The sequence below is a fragment of the Microtus pennsylvanicus genome, chromosome 9 (assembly GCF_037038515.1).
Source record: "Microtus pennsylvanicus isolate mMicPen1 chromosome 9, mMicPen1.hap1, whole genome shotgun sequence".
Lineage (NCBI taxonomy): Eukaryota > Metazoa > Chordata > Mammalia > Rodentia > Cricetidae > Microtus > Microtus pennsylvanicus.
Genome location: NC_134587.1, coordinates 11,645,963 through 11,667,610, shown reverse-complemented (window position 1 = coordinate 11,667,610; position 21,648 = coordinate 11,645,963). Strand labels below are relative to the sequence as shown.

At 42.7% G+C, this 21,648-nt stretch overlaps 1 protein-coding gene across 1 annotated transcript in view; it reads right to left on the bottom strand.

The window, feature by feature from the left end:
* Slc25a12 (solute carrier family 25 member 12) overlaps nucleotides 1–21,648 on the bottom strand; it is a 71,786-nt gene that overhangs the window by 30,195 nt on the left and 19,943 nt on the right. Inside the window, exons 3-5 of the mRNA XM_075984912.1 lie at nucleotides 19,998–20,140; nucleotides 12,181–12,296; nucleotides 3,206–3,345 (exon numbers count right to left, since the gene is read on the bottom strand). Of these exons, the coding sequence (XP_075841027.1) occupies nucleotides 3,206–3,345; nucleotides 12,181–12,296; nucleotides 19,998–20,140 (399 nt within the window). The remainder of the gene's footprint in view (nucleotides 1–3,205; nucleotides 3,346–12,180; nucleotides 12,297–19,997; nucleotides 20,141–21,648) is intronic.

Genomic DNA, 21,648 nt, shown 5'->3' with positions numbered 1-21,648 from the left:
TTTACATATGTGTGTGTATATGTATATATATGTATATGTATATATATATCTTTTTTAAAAAAACATAGACTTAAATTAATGTAGCCCAGGTTGGCTTTAAACTCTCTGTGTAGTCAAGCTGGCCTTGAACTTCTGAGTCTTCTGTCTACACCTCTCAAGTACTGGGATTATGGGCATGCTCCACAACATTTGTTTTGCTTTTTTTTTTTTTTTTGTTTTGTGTTGTTTTCCTGAGACAGGGTTTCTCTGTAGGCCTGACTGTCCTGGAACTCACTCTATAGACCAGGCTGTCCTTGAACTCACTCAGAGATCCGCCTGCCTCTGCCTCCCGAGTGCTGGCATTAAAGGCGTGCGCCGCCACTGCCTGGGAGTATAACATCTGGTTTTAATTATATTTTTCCATGAACTTTGATATCTCAATGGTAATTAAAGTCACTAAAATTAGCAAGTATTTGTTTCATAGTTCATTATGCTATATATTTGTTTTATATGGTTTTCTGTATGTACATGAGATTTCACAATAAAAATTTGAAAATTCTTAGCAAGGTGGTGAGCTAAAGACGAGTATATCAAACCTTCTAAATCTTTCAAGGGGCCAAGAACTCCAGACAGCTCTGTAGGTGACATGAGAATCAAATAATCCTGGGACCCTGCTAGAAGTACAAAATCTATACCAGCACCTGTAATTCCAGCACTCCAGAGGTTGGACACTGAAGGATGAGAAGTTCAGCGCAATCCTTGACTACCCAGAAACTGAATAAAAGACTTGGTTTCTGGGCTGGAGAGATAACTCAGAGGTTAAGAGCACTGACTGCTCTTCCAGAAGATCCGGGTTCAATTCCCAGCACACACATGGTGGCTCACAACTTTCCGTAACCCCAGTTTTAGGTGACCTGACGTGGACATACATGTAGGCAAAATACCAATATACAGTCTGCAGTCATGACCCAGCCTAAAAGGAAGCAAGATGTGACTGCCTTGATGAAAAAGGTAGCAAGTCACATTGCTAACACAGACAAGAATTATGGGATAACTGTAAGTTATAAGAATTAGTAAATAATGCCGGGAGGTAGTGGCACACGCCTTTCATCCCAGCACTCGGGAGGCAGAGGCAGGTGAATCTCTGTGAGTTTGAGATCAGCCTGGTCTACAAGAGCTAGTTCCAGGACAGGCTCCAAAAGCTACAGAGAAACCCTGTCTCAAAAAACCAAAAAAAAAAAATGGGGGGGGGATGCTGTAGGACAATAGTCTTTTATCCTGTCACTTGCAGTTTTAATAAAATGCTAATTGGCCAGTAGCCAGGCAGGAAGTAGAGGCAGGGCAACGAGAATGCTGGGAAGAGGGAAGCACAGTCTACAGTTGTGAACCAGCCTCAGAGAAAAGAAGAGGAAAATTGAGAATGGAAGTTTTCCTTATGAGATCCTACCAAATGCCCAGCAAAATGATTAAAAGTAAATATATCAATAAATGTCATCAACAAGGCAAGGCAGACCAGCATGGGGAATGGTTCCACTTGGTATGGGCCATGCACACCTTTTCCTAACAATGCACTTAGCAACCTGCAGGTAACTCAGGACTCCCACCTGTATCCAGTTGTACATGCACCGTCCTCCAAATAATGGGAAAGTTTCTCTCCCCTGTCAGCAACTAAATATGGATAGTTTCTATTCAAATGCATCCCAGTTAGATTCTGTAGGAGGGTAGGTGGAGCCACCCAGCACGAACTTGTTTTGGCGGTACATGGGCAACAAGGCAAATCGTGTCCTCTAAGTGAGCTTTTAAGGAAAAACCTCCATTTGCCATCTTTAATTCTTTTTCAATTAAAAAGGTATTACTTTATAAAAAAGGGGGTGGGGACACACAAGAGCATGCATGTGGAGGTCAGAGGACAATTTATGGTAGTTGGTTCTCTCCTTCCATCATGTGGGTCCTAGGGATTGAACTCAGCTCATCAGACTTGGTGGCAAGTGCCTTTACCCACTGATCTATCTGGCTGGCCCTGCTATTTCCCATCTCACACCTAGTTATACTTGGGTATTCATAGGATGAAAATTGGGCACATTGTGGGAAGAAATACAGGTAGTAAAGAGTTGTAAATCAAATTTGTCAATCGAAATAGAGAACTGCCCATATTACGCCCCTTAGTAGCAAGTCCCTCTTTGCCTTAGACCCCATAAACGAAGTCTCAGGCAATAGCCTGCAGCCTGTGAGCATTCTTTCACTCTCGGAGCCACTGCTCGCTTTCCTGTACTTCTATTTATCCCCTCTGTCCTATCACTTTTCCCTGGAACTAAGTTTCTTTGAGACTGCAATCTATGCATGCCCTTATTTCAGTTTCTTGAATAAGAAGAGATTAAAACCTGGAAACAATCAGGTAAAAAAACTGGTAATGAGATGGGGTGGGGAGGGCAGGGAGAGGGAACCCTAAAACCCTCCAGAGTGCAAGAGAAATCAGAAATAAGAACGGCACTGGGCTTCTTAGCGTCAACACCACAAGGCAGAAAGCAAACAAGAAATGCTTTAAAAGTCAACATCCCATCAAACCAACGTTTAGTGATGGAATAAGAAAGAGCGATTCCCATATGAGAAAAGTCTCGGAATTCTTCATTTTCCTTTACTCAGGCATGGAGGGCTCTATTTATGAAACAACAGTAATTCCAATGACTATCGATCTAAATAGACTTGTGACAGAATTATAGAAAGGATGAGTATGGAGGCAGGTGGATCACTGTGAGTTCAAGGCCAGCCTGCTCTACAGGGCAAGTTCCCTGACAGCCAGGGTTACACAGAGAAACCCTGTCTTGGGGAGAAAAAACAGAAAGAGAAAGAGAAGGAGGGAGAGAGGGACGGAGGGAGGGAGGGAGGGAGGGAGGAAGAAAGGAAGGAAGGAAGGAAGGAAGGAAGGAAGGAAGGAAGGAAGGAAGGAAGGAAAGACACGGGTGGAATATGTCCAAGTTTGTGCTTGGCTGTGAGAGGTAAAAGAACTCCTAATCTCACGTAGTTAGAATTCAATCAAACACAGCTGAAAGTAGAAAAATGAAGAAGGGATAATATAAGGTGAGCATTTAAATAAACAGAAGTACACACTGGAAAAACAATGACTGCAAGACCTTGCTTCAGTGAGCGGGCAATGAACAACGGGGTGAGATGGGGACTTCCTCTGTCCCTGTGTTAGACAATACAAGTGTCCAGCAGGGGTGCTCACCTGCAGAAACTGAGTGAATTCCACATAGTTCAGGTGCTTCTTGCGATTGTGCCCAAAGTGCAGTCGGATGAATTCGCAGTCCCAGTTAAAAGGGATGTGATGGTGGATAATAGTCTGCCCAAAAATCTCCTTGACATTTTCTTAAAAAGGGAAAAGAAAGACGCATCAGCCACACTGCACCGAATCATCCGGTCCACCGCAATGCTCCTACAGAGAAGAATTAGGGAAAGTTTAAGAAGCCAAGACGGTCTGCTTCTACTAAGAGGAACCGCAACTCTCTTTGTGCCCAGAAACCCATGCAGGAACGCAACTGATACAAATATAATTTTTCACTTAAGACTGTGTACTGTTACATATGAGGCCATGAGATTCTTAATTTCTCTAGATTTAATTTTAATTAGGAAGCGATTTCTATCTTGCAATATAAATAACTGCTACTTTCCATTCCAGCCTAAAATCAATAGCGTTTTCCTGGTTCCTCAAGGAGTCGAATTAAGCCTTTTATCAGAAGTGTGAATACCTAAATTACAGTATAATGCAATATTTGTCATACTAAGTATGGTTTGATTGAGGCGTGATTATTACATTCACACTAGCCTGAATATGACTATTGAAGATAGCTATAAGAAATACTACCAACAGCGTATCATTAGCTCAGCAGTAAAGCACCTTATTAAAACTAATAGTGTCAAAAATAGGGTCTTGCCACAAAGCCTCGAAATCCCCCTAAAATTCATGATTATTAGCCTGAACTATTAAAATATTTTAAGATAAGTGAAATGAGTGATCCGCTTGTCAGTGAAGAACCATACGCGGGACGCTAACTTCTCGGTAGGTACCGGTCACGCTGTAGGATACAACCAGCTCTCTGTTGCCTGTCTTCATGCACCAGCAAGATCATTCACTTTCTTACAGTCTTACATGTATTATCAAAAATTGGTTCGCAAATGAGTGCTACTTTAACAGGCACAGACTGGGTAGAAGAATTCAGAAGCTCATGCCAAAAAAACAAAAAATCATTAGCAGAGTTAAGCGAGCAGGGGCCTTTTTTTTAGTAATGTCTTAAGAACCAAATTATTTCCCAATTTAAGCCAATTTTATTAGTGAAAGGGTTCTGCCGTCAATAGCTATCAATTATCCTAAAGAATTAATAAGCATAGGCTTAGTGTTTTATAATCACCTCTAACTGTGTTGTTTTCTCTGCTATCGACAGTCTTTGACTACAACACCCATCTCGGAATTGGCGAGGGTCTAATGGATTCCCTTTGTCTTATGAAAGCGTTGCATTTGGGCAGAATCTGAACGGGAACTCTCCTAGCAGTCTGAACTCAAGGTACCAGCTCTAGTTTACAGGATGTAGCAGAGTCAAAAGGAGGCATTGGATGTCACTGGGGAGATGGGATTCTCATCTTCTCTCTCAAATGGATGCAGGATTTCTTGGCAAAGTAGCAACAAGATCTCAGAGTTTTCAAGTATGTCAAGTATGTCCACCTTAAACATAAACTAAACATGGGCTTTTATTCTGAAAAGACTACAGTATCAATTCATGAGATGCTGGTTCAAATCAATGGGAAAGGTCATCCTTAAAACAAGACCCTGGGGATGTAGCGTGTGTAGAGCATTTGCCTATCATGCATGAGATCATGGATCCAATCCCCAGAATCCTCTACCTCAGGGGGTGCGGGGGGGGGGGGAAGGTGTAAATGAAATTTCAAGTTGTAAAATATGCTAAAGCTTATAAAATAAGTAAAACAGGATTGTAAAAAGTTTAAAATATGGAATACTAGTAAAAATGTTTTTAGGATCCATCTAATATAACTAAGTCACTATATCCCCAAATTTACTAACTTTACTTAGTTTAGAAGTCTAACAAAACGGACAGGATTGTGCCTGTCCTCAATCTCAGCATTCAGGGAGCAGAGGCAGGAGGAGGATCTATGTGAATTGGAGGCCAGCCTGGTTTACATAAAGAATACCAGGCCAGTCAGAGCTTCATGGGAGACCCTGTCTCAAAAAAAAAAAAAAAAAGCCTAACAAAAAAGGTGTTTCAACTAAAAGATGAAAAGCATAAGAGAATGCAGACGAGGATAGCATAAATCGTTGCATTTTATGGTAACGTCCGCTTTTAAGGTTGTAATCCACAATATTCAATTATATAATATGAAATGTGCACACTGAGTCTGCTTACCGTGGCAATTATCTCTAAAAACAAAAGATATAGGCATAATTTTTATGTACTAATAGATAAAACTGAATCTTTCTTGTATGGTTTGGAAATTATCTTAAGTGTGAAAAAGCCTTAAATAAAGTCAAAGACTCAAAAGCCTTCAAACAACAGACAAAAAAAAATATGTAGTCATTTCTATTTTTTTTCCTGACATTACCAAAATAACTAAATTGTCTTTATTTATGCATTGACTTGTCAGAGTGGGGCCTTAAGCTTCCGAGGTAAGTATCCCTCCCACTAGTGAGCTCAGCTCCTCATCCCCAATTCTTTTTAATTTTTTATTTTGAGACAGGGTGTCATTGCCTAGGCTGAGCCTGAACTCACTCTGAAGCCATTTACAATCCTCCTGTCTCAGCCTCCTCGTGGCTGGCCTACACTACTGTTTCTGATGGAGTTTCCGCTTGGCTTGGTTTTGTCATTTGAAACAGTGTTTCTCACTGTCACCCAGTGTGGCCTTTGTTTCTGAAGACTGGCGTTATAGGCATGAGCTACCATACCGGGCTTACACACTAAATTTACACAACATATTAGGAAAAAAAATCTTGATAGTGAAAAACAAATTGTTAAAACGGTGCTAATGATTGAACCTAGGCCCCGTCAATGCTAAGCAAGCAGTCTACCGCGGAGCTACGCCCCAGCCCTAGAAGAAAGGCTTTAGTGGGAAACTCTTACTAATACCCTAGCAATCTCTGAAATCTTAGACTGCTGTTCAAGCAATTAAAATAGTCGTCTAAATTAGTCATAGCCAGCTCTCAAATATAGAAGTGGCGTTTTCTACGGGTAGTATTTGGACATTTTCCACTTCTCCCCAAATGGTCCCCTGCTAGCTCTGTGCATGGCTTCATTGAGACATCATCCATCAGTTTATTAACTAATCCATGGTACTTTCAGTCCCTTGCATCACAGCCCAGGGCCGCAACTGGAGTCACCAGGGCTGCTAAGACTGTAAACCTCTCTTGGCATCTCTTGAGATGTAGTCTACAAATATGTTACTAGTCCAGCATCCGTCGCCTGAAGCCAGCTCATAAAATGTCACAGAGAGAGTCAACAACTGACGTCCAATTTATAATCGCCACTGTGCCTACACTGGGATGTATTTACAAAACAAAATGATGTCAGAGCCCGAGGACTAAGGAGCCGATACCTGCATGAGTCTATAGATCCAGCAGGAGCAGCCGCAATTATCTTCCTGGGTCAGCAGGTCTCACAGGACCTGAGAAGGGGGACCGCCATTAACCCCCAAGCATACCTGCCCTAGCTCACTGCTCTGTGTGAAATTTCCTACCCAAAGAGAATCCCATCTTTCCAGGGGCAAACAAGGATTTTTAGCTCTAAATAGCACTCTTTACGAGCACTATTTCCGTGGCCACAGTTCTGGCCTGGCGTGACAGTCACATCTTGGCAGCGAGATCATGATCCAGGAGGTTATACTAGGTTGGCACTGCTAAGAGAAACGGGAATCCATTCATGCTTCTGACAGAGAAAACAATAGGCCACTTTTAAACTTCCTGCGGGGAGCACGAGCTTGGGGGGGGGGGGAAGATGCCTTACAATTCCTTTGAAGAGGGAATTGGGGCCAGATAGCGAAAGGAGCTTGTCATTACATTCTCTTTGCTCAAAAGGAGGCGAGCGTGTGATTTGTCAGGAGGGCAGGTAACGGTGACAATATGATTAAGCAAAAAAATGTTCCAAGAACTTCTCTTAGTCAGTCTAGCTCTATCAGTCCCTTATAAAGACTGGGCTAGGTGAAATACACATCGAAGCATATTATGTGAATTTGTCTTAACAGAGTCTTCCACTTCCCCAGCAGCCCACACTGTGTCTCCCCATCTCATCCACCCTCATCCCGCCCCTGGTTCTCAGGGGTGCTTCCTCCGGGGTCTTGATCACCTTTCTGCAGTACAAAATTACCTCTGACCGGGGCTGGCACTCTTCTCCAAGACTGCCACCATGCCTGCTCCATGAGTGAGCCTGGAAGGAGCTGCTGTACCAACGGTGTGGCCAGAGAACTCCTCCTGTAGGTATACAAGCCATCAGCCCCGTGACACAGCCCACCTACCATCAGCCCAGCCTGACGTCCTGATTTCAAGGAGCCCAGCCCAGCAGGAGCCGCCGCTTCCAACTTAAAGGCTTGAGACCCCAAGCATTTCTTATTGCCAGGGGAATTTTTTTTTCCTCAGCAGCTGGGTTTCACCTACACAGTGCTTAGGGCGAAGTCAGAGAGGCCCTGAGGATACCTGTGGTAAATGGTGACTAGCCTGGTGTACAACTGAACAGACACAACAGTGAGACTTGTAGATGTGCTTTTCAGTGAAGGAAAAGTTGGGAGGGAAGAAGAGGAACAACTAGGAACCCAGGAAAGAAAACAAACACCAACAACAATAACAACAGAAAAGAGCAACAGCCGGAACTGCTGGAGGAAGTCCCAGCCGAAGGGTGCACTCTCCACTTCCTGCTCTACTTCCAGGAAGTTTAGTGACCTGGGTGAACTGCCTCTGGACTCCCAGGGAAGGTGTCTGTTAGCCCGTTACCTACCTCCAGAAGGGATTACTGTACGAGCAGTCAAACAGAGCAATCCTGCTGCCAAATACACACAAAGGTTTGTTTCTCAGGGAAGATGAGTTCATGGTTAAAGAGTATCACAGACGCTACAAGCCTTGACATTAACAGTCAGCCATCGAGTGACATAAAAACGCATCCTCTCCCTTAGCCTCAAACGCTAAGCTACTTTGTAGCTTGCGTATTTTTTTTTTCCAAATTGGCTCTTTCTGTGATGTCTAAAAACAATACGAAAAATCTTAAATTTTCTTTGTGATTTAATCAAACACCCCATGTGCTCATGCAGCATACAATTCTACTAGTCTTATGGCCAAAGACTCTCACGTCATCCAAGTCTACAGTTTTGTCTCCCTAGAGGAGGGGCACACACAGGGTTTGGTGTTTACACCACCCTGTCCTGACACTTGGAATAACAGTGGTGGCTCCACCTTCCTTTAGAGAAAATCTGTTTCAAAGGCACACGTGGAATACACTTTTTTTTTTGCTTGCTGTATGCTATATATCCTGACACCAACACAGTACTATGTCAAAAGGCACCCGATTTAGAAGGTTTCTACAGTCTGGGTGTGTCCTTGGAAAGTTCAATCTGATGACTTCCCGGTCCTAACAAACATGTCAGAGCGCAATGTGCGTGAGTGTTTCATAGAAAATCTAGAGCATGGAGTATGTTTTATATTTGGTCATTAGTAACCCGTTAAGAGTATCTTTTAGTTTTGTTTGTTTGGTCTTATTTTTTAGAACTAAATCTTTGATACGGCGATAAGTACCTTCTTTTTAAAAATCTAAATAAATGCATGGCAGTAAATAGCAGCACCATGCAATATCACCACTTAATGGAGGTTAGGTTACCTCTATCTAAGCCTACCCAGCAGGATACCAGCACACCTGCAGCTAACAGTGAGACACGGGCACATGTACACTGTATCTAGCACACACCAGTCATGCAATGACCTCCACAAGGCTCATGCCACCCGGCAGTGACAGAGATACATGCCATAAAGTGATTACCCACAGCATGCACTAAAAGTTTATTAAAGATTATCAAAGAGAAAAATATCAACTAACGCTTTATTTATTTAGAAACAAACAAAACAGAAACAGAACTCTGGAATCCTTCCTTGAGCTTTCATTCTGAAATGTATTTCCAAGGCATTGGTAAAAGCCCTCTCTCCAGAATGGAGGCGTGTCTAACAATAACAAAACCCTTGTCTGGTACTCAACTAAATGTCCAATGCTGCTATGTATATAAATATTTGCCAAAGTGCTAAGCTTAAATATATTACCTTGATGCATAAAAAACATATCTAAAACAAAGGTACAGGTGAGAACAGTATATACAAATGCACAGATAACATCAGCACTGCTGTCAGAGCCCACAAAATATGGCAATGGCAAAGCGATTGGTCTCCATTCTACTGCTCTTTACATCCAATACCTCTCCTCACTTTCCCTCATGTGCACAAGAGGAAACTGTACCTTAGATCCAACTACGAAATAGAAGGCCATTTGGTGCAAATGACTTAACTCTAGTTAAAGTGGATATCAAATTTCTTTTCCCTAAACATGCGTCTATACATATATAAGAACAATTCATTTTATTAAATGGATTCAAACATAAAAACTGACCTTCGCCACATACCTAAAAGTCCTATAAAAATAAACTTCAAGTTGATGACTTCCTTATGCAGAGAATCTGGAATCCTGGAATGAGTGAACCTTAAAAATCTTATTACATGGCATTTGCTGTAAGTAACAGATACAGTGTTTACCCTGTTCTTTACTAGCATTGCTGTCAGAGCAGTTGAGAAAGCTGGTCTGAGTTGGGCCTGAGCTCAGTGGCAGAATGCTTACCTAGAATGCATAAGGCCCCAGGTTCAATCCCCAGATACACAAAAAAAGAAAGAAAATGATCTAAAAGTGGATCCCCAAAACTAGAAATCGAGGACAGGAAGAGGAAAAGATCGAAGTCCCTTACAAAATGAGAGTGGGAGAAAGAGAAAGGGGGGATGGGAAGAGGGAGGGGGAAACAGAAGGACCAGACACACTGGGCAAGGACCCCAGGAACTTTTAGATAATCCATAATAGTCTTATCTGTATATTATGGGACAGAATAAAGAACGCAAGACTCTGGGTGGGAGGTGCATATATCCTTCAGACTACAGCAGGTGTTGTTAAAAACTCAAACTATTTTTCACCCTGACTATATTTCTTAAAATCCTCAGCCATAAATCATAACCCAAGGGAAAAATAGGAGAGTCATAAAATAATAAAGTTAGGACCTAATTGTATATCCATGAGCTTTTATCTTCATGAAGTAAGGTGTGTACCAGCACTCAACTGCTTCCTGTATCATTTTATTCTCCTAATCAACAGTGACAGGAATCTGTTGATGGTCTGTTCATGAAGTGTCTTTGGTGACACATACACAAGCTGGGGAGAGCAACCAAATGGAGGAAACACAATATCAAGGCAGGAGACAAAATAAATCAGAATCTGATTTTGAGAAACCTAATTCTCGGTGTGCACATGGTGTAAGCACAGGGATACTGTCACGAGCTCACACTCACGTGTCCCGGTTTCCCAACAGGCGCCACTTTTAGAAGGGAGCCGTGTGAACGCAGGTGCTGCCTGTGCAGGAAGAATGCTCAGCACAGCGGAGTTGGTGCTGACTAACTAGGTGATGGAGACTGTGCTTTATAGCTCAGGGTGTCTGGGCAGAAAGTCAACGTTCTGCAGGAGGCAAAATGGCCAGAGCTCGCTGCAGAGCCAGGAGGATGCCCACTACATGCTCTGCAGAGTAATTTTAATTTTAAATGTTCCTCACAGAGGAGGGTTGGGCCAATGAAGAGAGGAGAAAAATTACCAAAGTAGACAATGTGCCCACCTCAGTCACAGGCAAGGTGCAACCGGTCCCTCTGATGAATTTCCTTCCTTGCCATTCTTAGAGTTATGGTGACGTTGCTTCCTTTATGGTTTTTGTTCTGTTTGTTTTGTTTTTGAGACAAGAGCTCCATATAGCCCTGGCTGTCCTGGAACTCACTCTGTAGACCAGGCTGGTCTAAAACTCACAGTGATCCACCTGCCTCTGCCCCCCAAGTGCTGGGATTAAAGATGTGCGCCACTGTGTGTAAATAAAGGACATTTCTGTTATAACTAAAGCAGCGGAGGGGACAGCTAGTGCTGGGATTTTAGGAAAGCCTGAATTTCAAGGGTTTCTCTACAAATATTTGTGGCAATTCACACCACAAAAGGAGGTCAATTTCACTTGTGGAAGATGAAAAGTTGTGGAAGTCCGTCTAACATCCCAAACCCTGCTGAACTGAACACTTAAAAGTGATTAAGATGGAAATTTTCATGTTATTTGTTTTTAATCATAAGAAAAAATATTTCCAAATATTAAAAGAAAAAGGAAAGGGGGCTCTAAATCCTTGGGAACACTAATTGTTTTTTTAATTGAAAAGCTGCTAAAGGAAAGATCAATCAACACTGATACTAAGCATCAAGTAATTTCTACAAATGAGCACCTTAAAGATGAATGATAGTTGAAACAAAAAAGGAAAAAAATTTGTTTGTATACTTCTGAGACAATGTGCTACCAAAGGACTTAAATCAAATTCTGCATCTACCTCAGATGACAATTCTACCTGTCTAGGCTTTATGTCCTAAAACCAAAGAGGGGTGAGGGCTTTGGAGATGCTAATCTTGCCTTAGTCCATCATCCCCATGTCCCCTTGCGGGTGGGAAATGGCAGAGTAGCAATTTTCCCAAGGTGCCATAGAGAATCTCCAAACTCCCTGCTCAAACCTGAAGTAGAACAGAAGCCCTTCACAGCATGAGAAGACATGCACTGGTCTTCATACTTATTCACTTCATGGAGAGTTTCTGCCCAGCCTGGGCCGGAACAAGGCGAGCTCCCCTGACTCTCTTAGGAAGTCACAGAATCAGTGTTTGAATGAGCCAGAGCAATGTCATTCATAAATTCCTTCACCTTCTGCAATTAACTAACACTCTGAGGCAGGAATGCCCACGTTTATTTATATAAATCCCTTCAGGAATTACTAGTTCACTCACTGACTCGGCCCTAAGAGAGCAGCGACATGCGTTCAGTAGTTACATCTGGGAATGGAGAGAGCGGGACCGGCATTGGGAGCTTCACTTATTACTTAGAATCTTTTTCGTTTCCCCTTACCAAACGTCACCTCTCCATTTCCACTCTTGTCAAACAATTGGAAAGCCACTATGAACATGGAATCTGGAGCACATAAAACAGATTCAAATGCCAAAAACTCTTGATAGGAGATCAACCTGGAACAAAATATAAAACGTTACTGGGGCTGGTGGGGTGGGGGCTCAGCCGTCAAGAGCATGCGGTGTTCTCACTGAGGACCCAGATTCAATTTCCAACCCCCACATCAACCACCTGTTGATCCAGTCTCCTCTTCTGGCTTCCAAGGTGTGCACGCGTGCACACACACACACACACTAAATTGTTTTTAACTACTAGCTAGTAGAAAACAGGGAAATACTGGACCTTTTAATGAATCAAAGTTGGAATTTAATAAAGATATGTAAATATATTTCATATATACATGTGTGTGTATGTGTATAAACTAAAGTATGAGGTTTAAGAGAAAAGGGCCCTCAGACATCCACCCCTGAGAGCACGGGTGTGTCCTTCTCGCAGAAGTCACAGAAAGGAAAACGTACCCTGGGTACCCGCTCCACAAGAGAGAGTCATCAACACCAGGCATTGACTATGTGTTGTATGGACTGTAGCTCAGGGTAAGCAGGTGGCAGATGAAGGGTGGATACAGTCGTGGAAGGGAAGGAATAGTACATTTTTGTAAGCCCTTAACAAATTAACGAACATGAGCATTAATCAATAGCTCCTAACATCACAAAGACAGGAACAGGCCAAAAATAAGCCTGAATTTGATCAATAGTCTCCCAACCCCAGCACGGCTGACATTTTTAGCTGGGTAATCTTTCGTTGTTGGGTCTTCTATGATTTGTAGCATATTTAGCAGCTTCCCTGGGTTCTGAGCACGAGATGTCAATTTCATCTCTCAGTTGTGATAACCGAAAATGTCTTTAGATATTGTCGAAGATGTCCCAGAAAACAAAATTACCCCCATTGAGAACCAGTGATTTAGAACTAATCATCAATTTAGAGAAAACGCGACGCACAAAGGAGCGTGTTAACCGCGGCCACAGGAACACAACCTGTAGGAAACCACGATACAGCACGGGGGTCCCAGAAAATAAGATTTAGAAAAGATGCTCTCTTGGCCTCCGTCTTCCTTGAAAGTCCTGCGCCACGGAGCAAAGTGCAGGAGGGAGTGAAAGTGCCTGAGAAGAGAGATGACGTAGAGGTCCCTGTAAATCAGCTTGTGTAGCCCCGGGGGCTGACGGAGCAGAAAGAAGGGATGCTGGGGCAAGTGGTTTGACTGTAATTTCTGTCGGTGATTCATCCCCAAGGATCTGAGACTTTACCATCAGATCACCAAATGCGCCTCTGAGAGATTGCCCTGCTTACAACCGAAACAGACCCTGATGGCCGGCCCTCTGCCTCCAACCTGCGGTTTTCTACCTCTCTTCTCACTTGTGCCCAAGTGCAACTCAGATATAGGAAATCATTTCTATCTCAAGGTCTCGCTGAAGAATCTGTATCTATATCTAAACATATATGTGTATGTATACACACAGTGACTTCAAAATGGGTGTGGTGGCACATGCCTATAACACCAGCACTGGGAAGATAAGACAGGAAAGTTAGAAGTTCAAGGCCAGCTTCTCCTACAGAGCAAGTTCAAGGCTATGTTTTATTATTTTGTTTTTTGTTTGTTTTATGAGACAGGGTTTTGAGTCTGTGTAGCCTTGGCTGTCCTGAGTTCCAGCTCTGTAGACCAGGCTGGCCTTGAACTTGTAGAGATCTGCTGCCTCTACCTCCCTAGTCCCTAGTTCTGGCATTAAAGGCGTGCATCACCACTGCCTGGCAACAATTTGATTTTTTTAAGTATCCAGAATTGGGGATCCAAAATACAAGTAACCTTGAATTATAGACTGCATCACTTTGAAACATATTTTGTGCCCAGTAACAAAACTTTCTTTTTTTATAAGAGAAAATCAAAGACTAGCTCCCTACCCAGCAAAGGCCATAGCTGCTGGTTAGCAGGTGGAATCTGTCCAACAAATACGCTTTCTTTGGCAAACAAAGACTTATTTTTCCCCATGCACTTGCTGGCAACATTAGGAAATTCTAAGATTTCATGCAAATATCCAGCTTTCTGATTTCCCTTGACACATTGCAAGCTTGGGCAACAGGAGGTTTTTGGTCCTAAGTGACTCTTGGTAGCTCTTGGTGCCAAGCAGGAGCTGCCTCCAAAAATCAGCTGTAGCTATCGGCTGCCTATGCCTGGTAAGTCATGCTGGTGACTTACGGAGATTTATTATACGCGGCAAGCAGCCCCCGTTAAAATGCAAGCCCTATGGAACCTGCAAAATTGATATATTTGCCCATCATCATATCCAGACATTCACTAAACTACTGAGTGGCTAGAGTATTGGAGCCAGTGGGGCACATCTAGAGCCATTGACTTTCCTACTGGTCCATCTGCAGGAGAAACTCAGGCATGGGATGGCTCCCCAGGTCCCCAGACTTCACAGGATGAACATCTCATCCCTGGCCAAAGTCCACCTGGCCAACCTCTTTTTTTTTTTCTTTTTTTTTTGTTTTGTTTCGCTTTTTTGAGACAGGGTTTCCCTGTAGCTTTGGAACCTGTCCTGAACTAGCTCTTGTAGACCAGGCTGGCCTCGAAACTCACAAAGGCCTGCCTCTGCCTCCCAGGTGCTGGGATTAAAGGCACACACCACCACCGCCTGGCTCGGCCAACCTATTCTTTAAATTGTTTTTATGGGGTGCAGTGGCGGTGGGGGCCACACTGAACTCCTAATCTTCCTGCTTCTACCTCCTGAGTGCTGAGAATTTTTATTTGAAATTGGGTATTTTATAACTTTGAAGTAACAAATTTGGGGAATGTGTAATACACTTTTCCCACCAAGTCCCTTCTCAGAACGGAAACTAACATAATGCCAAAATGTTTACGTGACTTTTGTAGTTTTCTACAAAATTTCGTAAAATAGCCAAGATTTCTACCAAACTGAATGGGTCTTTGACACGCATGGTACATTAAAAAAAACGGAAACAAAACAAACAAACAAACAAAAACCACTCATGAAGAATCAGAGAAAAGAACTGGGTCTTCCCAGTAGTGCAGAGAGCACTTCCAGAGGAAATTCTGACTAGACTAAATATAGAAACCACTGTCCTGGAAGTTAGAGTTTCACAGAAGCAACTGTCTAAATATTTTAGAGCAGATCACATGATAATAGCCTCCGTGATCTGCATTTAATGCATAAAATCATTTCGCTTTTCATTGCGTAATGAACTAGAACCCCCAAGTTTAAGTCTCACGAATAACACTTGGCTGACGGCTTGACTTGGAGACAACCCGTCAGGCTATTTATACCGCACAAGGCTGCCTCTGCCTGACTGTCTGTATCAGGCACCTTATTTCACCATCTAATGGTGGGCAGGAGATGCCGAGAGAAAAGTTCCTGGGCTAGAAAACATCAGGGGAGATACTACGTTCCTTTGTGCTTATAGAGGTCCAAAAGCAATATAAAAGCAGTCACAGAAGACTTACCTGAAAGCACGGACATTCTAAAAGCAAGTCTCGGACCTGACCAACAGAGGAAGACTACTGACCACCCCTAAGCCAGCGCCAGCCTCAGAGGTCATCAAATATCTCAGACTTGTCTCTATGGATCCTACTCATCCCTTGGTTTCCCTTCGCCAGGGTGATTCTAAGTGATACCACTGTAGCCGTCTCACAGCATACCCTGGACTCGGCATCAGAAAACAGTAACAGGCCTGGCAGGCGGTGGTGGCGCACGCCTTTAATCCTAGCACTTGGGAGGCAGAGGTAGACAAATCTCTTGAGTTTGAGGCCAGCCTGGTCTACAAGAGTGAGTTCCAGGAAACCCTGTCTCGAAAAACAAACAAACACAAACAAACAAACATTGTAACAGAGCCTTAACAGAGGCTAGAATAAAAATAACAATTTTTCATTCTAATCCTTCATTCACTACCCTGGGTGATGGCGACAGAGAGAGAGACAGCTGGAGAAAAAGGAGTTAGCGGCTATAGATTACAGGGGAAAGGGGACTGGATGCTAAAAGAGCTAATGTTTTATTACCAAGGAAGCTGATCAGCCACTTTCAGCCTCTTTTTCTTAACTGTCAAACAAAAGCCAACTTCTTGGAATGAGTCAAACATCATCAAAGACTTTGATTCTGTTGGATTAAGATGTAAACCATAATTCTGAGCCCTTCTGAAAGCCTGAAGTTTCTTCCTAGAAAACTTCTTATACAAATCCATCTATTATGCATTAGAGTCAGGAAGTTCAACAACCTCTAAACATCTACAAACAGGCAAGAATCCAAGTCTTCTAGAAAACTCTACCCCCCCCACTTCTGGAAGTAATTTGTGGGCAAAATGAAAAAAATGGGGAAAAAAGTGAAAAGGGCTGCCAGGTGATGCCTGGAACCCAGCACTTGGGAGCGTGAAGCTGGGGGATTACCATAAATGTAAATGCATCTCTTACAACCACAAGAAAAGGGGGCATGGGAGGGCATCTTTAAAAGGTAAGCTCAGCCAGTTGCGGTGGCGCACACCTCTATCCTCAGCACTGGGAGACAGAGACAGGCTGATCTGTGAGCCGTAGGCTAGCCAGGGCTGCATAGTGAGACTCTGAATTAAAAAAAAAAAAGGAGTAAACTCAATTCAATCTTACTAGATTCTTCACTATTACCGATTTACTCTGCCAAATTAATACTCCTTGGATTCTACTTGACCACATGAAAAATGGCCTACTTTGACAATGCACTTCAGACTACAAGAGTCATAAGAAGTTTCAGGAGAACTAAAACAAGATGGTCACAAAAGGCATGAGGTATTTATGTGAAAACATGGGCATTCTAAAACCATGTCTAGAATTGGAGAGATGGCACAGAGGCTGAGAGCACTGGCTGCTCTTCCAGAGGATCTAGGTTCAATTCCCAGCACCCACATGGTAGCCCACAGCCAGCTGCAACTTCAGTCCCAGAGGATATGATGCTCCGACCTGGCTTCCTTGGGCATTACTTGCCCAGCCATACATGCAGGCAAAATACAAAATAAAAATAAAGGGAGAGCCGGGTGGTGGTGGCGCACGCCTTTAATCCCAGCACTTGGGAGGCAGAGGCAGGCGGATCTCTGTGAGTTCGAGACCAGCCTGGTCTACAAGAGCTAGTTCCAGGACAGGCTCCAAAACCACAGAGAAACCCTGTCTCGAAAAACCAAAAAAATAAAAAATAAAAAAATAAAAAATAAATAAAGGGAGAAAAATAGGGCCAAGTATGATGATGCAGTTTTGATCCTGGCACTCAGGAGACAGAGGCAGGTGAATCTGTGGGTTCAAGGTCAGCCTGATCTAGATAGTGAGTTCCAGGACAGCCAGGACTATATAGAAAGACTCTTGTTTCAATAAATAAATACAGAACCAGGTCAACAGCAAACATGTCATCATTTTCTAAAAGAGCAAAATGTATGTGCTACCTTTAATAATTCAGAAAGAAGAATTCTAATTAAATAAGTTAAAAATTTTTATAGACTTTCTAACTAATCACTACTTAGATAAATGACCTGATAGGCAGTTTGGGAGCTAATCTTACATTTTGGATTGGTTTGGTTTCAAAACAGGGTTTCTCTGTGTAACAGCTCTGGCTGTCTGGAACTGGTTCTGTAGACCAGGCTGGCCACAAACTCACAGAGATCCACCTGCCTCTGCCTCCCGAATGCTGAGATTAAAGGTGTGCCTTTAATCTAATCTAATATTACAAATGATCTAACATTATTAAATATTAAGTTTAGTATAAAAATAATCTGACATTTTTAAGATTAGACAGAAATGTATAACTTTTCTCCAACACCTGCCATTTACAATGATACATCTTTCCAAGTCATTAAAGACTCATTGAGTAAACAGTTGTTGAATGTCCCAAATTTCCTGCACTGGGCCTAACTAGTTCTATGGGACAGTAAAAGTGAACTCAGAGTCAGCTCTGGCAGGAAGCAACTCCTGAGCCAGTCTTGCTCCTTCAGCCGTTACAGTAGTCCTCAAACTAGACTGTGTGAGACCAGTTCTGTCTTCTCCGACCTTTTCTAAAGCATGATCATATTTATATAATCATATGGTCACATTTATAGTGATGGATAAAGACTCTTCGCTGCCCAGTTTTTTATACAAGCACCTCTACATCTAGGAAGAAAATCCTGAGCCCTTGGGGACCTGGGGATATAACTGAAAGCTGCCACAGTGAGCAATTGTTTTATGTAATTCAATAAACATTGTATTTGTTCCATAGTCCAGCCCCGTGCAATTTCGCTAACATTAACAGCTCCCTTTGAGGAATGGACTAACTCCACAGTAAGATGAATCTTATTGCTTCTATGGTTTCACACCCGTACACTACTAGGCTATAAGTACCCGAAGGCTGGGAGTCATTGCGTACAAGACACAGCAAAAGCCCAGCGCAGAGTCATTGCGTACAAGACACAGCAAAAGCCCAGCTCACAAAGTCCCCAGTTTCATTCCAACTACATCTTCTGTAACAACAAAGCAATGTCAAAGGTGTCACACCAAAGTACTTACAACATAAGTTCCCCACTGCTTACACACACACACACACACACACACACACATACACACACACGCACGCACGCACGCACGCACGCACGCATGCACGCACGCACGCGCTTGCGTCCTTTCATGTCCCCATGACAATCCTTTTCCCCTCCCTGGAATTCCTCTCCCCTTTGTCCCACTACCAGAAGGTTCCCACTGTTCTCATCCTAGGGTCAGCCCTCCTGTGATGCAGCTCTAACTACTCAGAGTTAAGGAAGCATCCTGGGCACTTCTACTTTCTAGATGTATCATCTCTCTGTCTTACCGGAAACACTGACTTGTGTTTTCTTTGTCTGGTCCTCTTTCCCACTAAGCTATGACTTTAACTCTTAAGGTCAGCAACTTCATTTTATGCATGCTTATATTTATAAAGCCCAATAGCACCTGGCAAAGTGTGGTGTTTAACAGGATGTTTCCCAACTAGATAAGTACACAGATGAATGCAGATTGCTCCCTACGGTCTTCACATTGCCTATATCCTCCTAACATGCTATCATTTACTTCTTTATTGTCTTTATTACCTTTGTGACTTGTTTTCTGACACATTCTAACACTAAGAATAATGCCTGACACAGTAGCAGGTATTCAGTATTTTTCAAATAAATGAATTTTAAAAATTAGTAATAAGGAACCCATCCTCAGATTATTCAATATAAGATATGGTTTCTCTCATGTAAATTTTTTTCAGAAAATAAGAAATGACAGCAAGTTTGATAATGGCAGTAAATAATACCATTTTATAAGTTCCAAAGGAAAGATATTGATTACTATTAAAACTCTAGATACAGGGCTGGAAAGATGGCTTGGCAGGTAAGAGCACTTGCTACTCTTACAGAAGACACACTCAGTTCCCAGCACCCACATGGCAGCTCACAGCTTTCTGTAACTCAATACCTGGAGAATGGATGCCATCTTCTGGTGCCTCACACACCATACACATAGTACATATACATACATGCAGGCAAAACACACACATAACAGTAAATACATTGTTTAAATAATTCAAAATGTGGGCTGATCATGATCCCAGCACTCAGGAGACAGAAGCAAGAGGATCTCTTTGAATTCAAGGCTAGCCTAGTCTACATACTGAATTCCAGGCCAACCAGAGTTATGTAGTAAGACCTTGTCTCAAAAAAATAAATGATACGAAATTTACAGTTTTACATTTTTAATAAAATGTATGATTAATTTTCAAAACAGGTATAAAGATTCTTACCCATCCTTGGTTTGATCAGCTACTCCTGCCAAGAGCTGCACAATCTTTGGGTTGCTGTTGGGATCATTGTACAGGCCAAGATAGCGCTGAACAAAGTCTTCTGGGGTCATGTAATGTTCTCCATCCACCTCAGTGCTGGCATACTGAAACATAGATAAACAAGGCACATGAAAAAGTAGGATGGTTCAACATCATGAGGTCGCTAACAGTTGTTCGGGGGAAAGTAACCCAAAGTACGGTACTGAAATCAACACAAGGATAATGAACGTGGATATTGCCTCTGGGTAGTGAAGAACCAAACACGCAGAGACCATTTTTAAGACCACAGTAAAGGACTGATACATGGTCAGCCTTGAGGAACCCTACTAGGTGAAATGACCTGGAAACAATAGGCCCATGATGTAGGATCCCATTTACATCAAATGCCCACAAAGGCAAGTCCATGGGGAAGAACACAAAATGATGACTACCAGGACCTGAGAGAGGGAGACAAGGACTAACTGCTCAATGAGTCTGTGGTTTCTCTCTGAGAACGAGGAATGTGTTCTGGGATTATGGATGAAGGTCACACATTATAAATATTTAAAACCACTAAGTAGTATGCTTTAAAATGATTACAACAGGGACCTTTATGTCATGTGACTATTTAATCTCAGTTAAAAATACGTGAGTAAGGCCGGGCGGTGGTGGCGCACGCCTTTAATCCCAGCACTCGGGAGGCAGAGGCAGGCGGATCTCTGTGAGTTCGAGGCCAGCCTTGTCTACAAGAGCTAGTTCCAGGACAGGAACCAAAAGCTACGGAGTCGCCCAGGAGAAGTAGAAGACTGGAAATAATAAAACTGAGGGCGGAAATCAACAAAAGCTATGGAGAAACCCTGTCTCGAAAAAAAAAATACATGAGGTAGGGCTGGAGAGATGGTTCAGGGGTTAGAGTACTGGTTGCTCTTCCAAAAGATCTGGGTTCAGTTCCCAGCACCCACGTGGCAGCAGGCAGCAGGCAGCAGTCAGGAACTCCAGTTCCAGAGCTTCTAACTCCTCCTTCTGGCCATGTGGTGCACAGACGCAACATACAGTCAAAACACTCACACACATAAAATAAAAATGAATTTTTTTAAAATAAATAAATAAAAGAAAATACACAGGGGACAGCAAGATGACTCAGTAGGTAAAGGTGCTTGGAGGCCCAAGAAATTATTTCAAACTTAATTCTAAGCGCTCCATCACATGTGACATTAGCTACACTATTTTTGAAATGTCCATATTTTCTTTTTTTTTAATATTTATTTATTTATGATGTATACAATATTCTGTCTGTGTGTATGTCTACAGGCCAGAAGAGGGCGCCAGACATCATTACAGACGGTTGTGAGCCACCATGTGGTTGCTGGGAATTGAACTCAGGACCTTTGGAAGAGCAGGCAATGCTCTTAACCACTGAGCTATCTCTCCAGCCCAAATATCCATATTTTCAACATTACTTTTCTGCCTCTGTGCTCCCTTTCTTCAGCTCTGCTAGCTTGCCTGCTCCGGTCAAAATGCTTTTTAATTTTTAATAGAGAGTGAACTAAATCAAAGAGAGTATGCAGGAACCAGGGGCAAGTGAGGAAATCCACTGAGGAAATGGGCAAGGGAACCAGGACCCTGGTGCTGC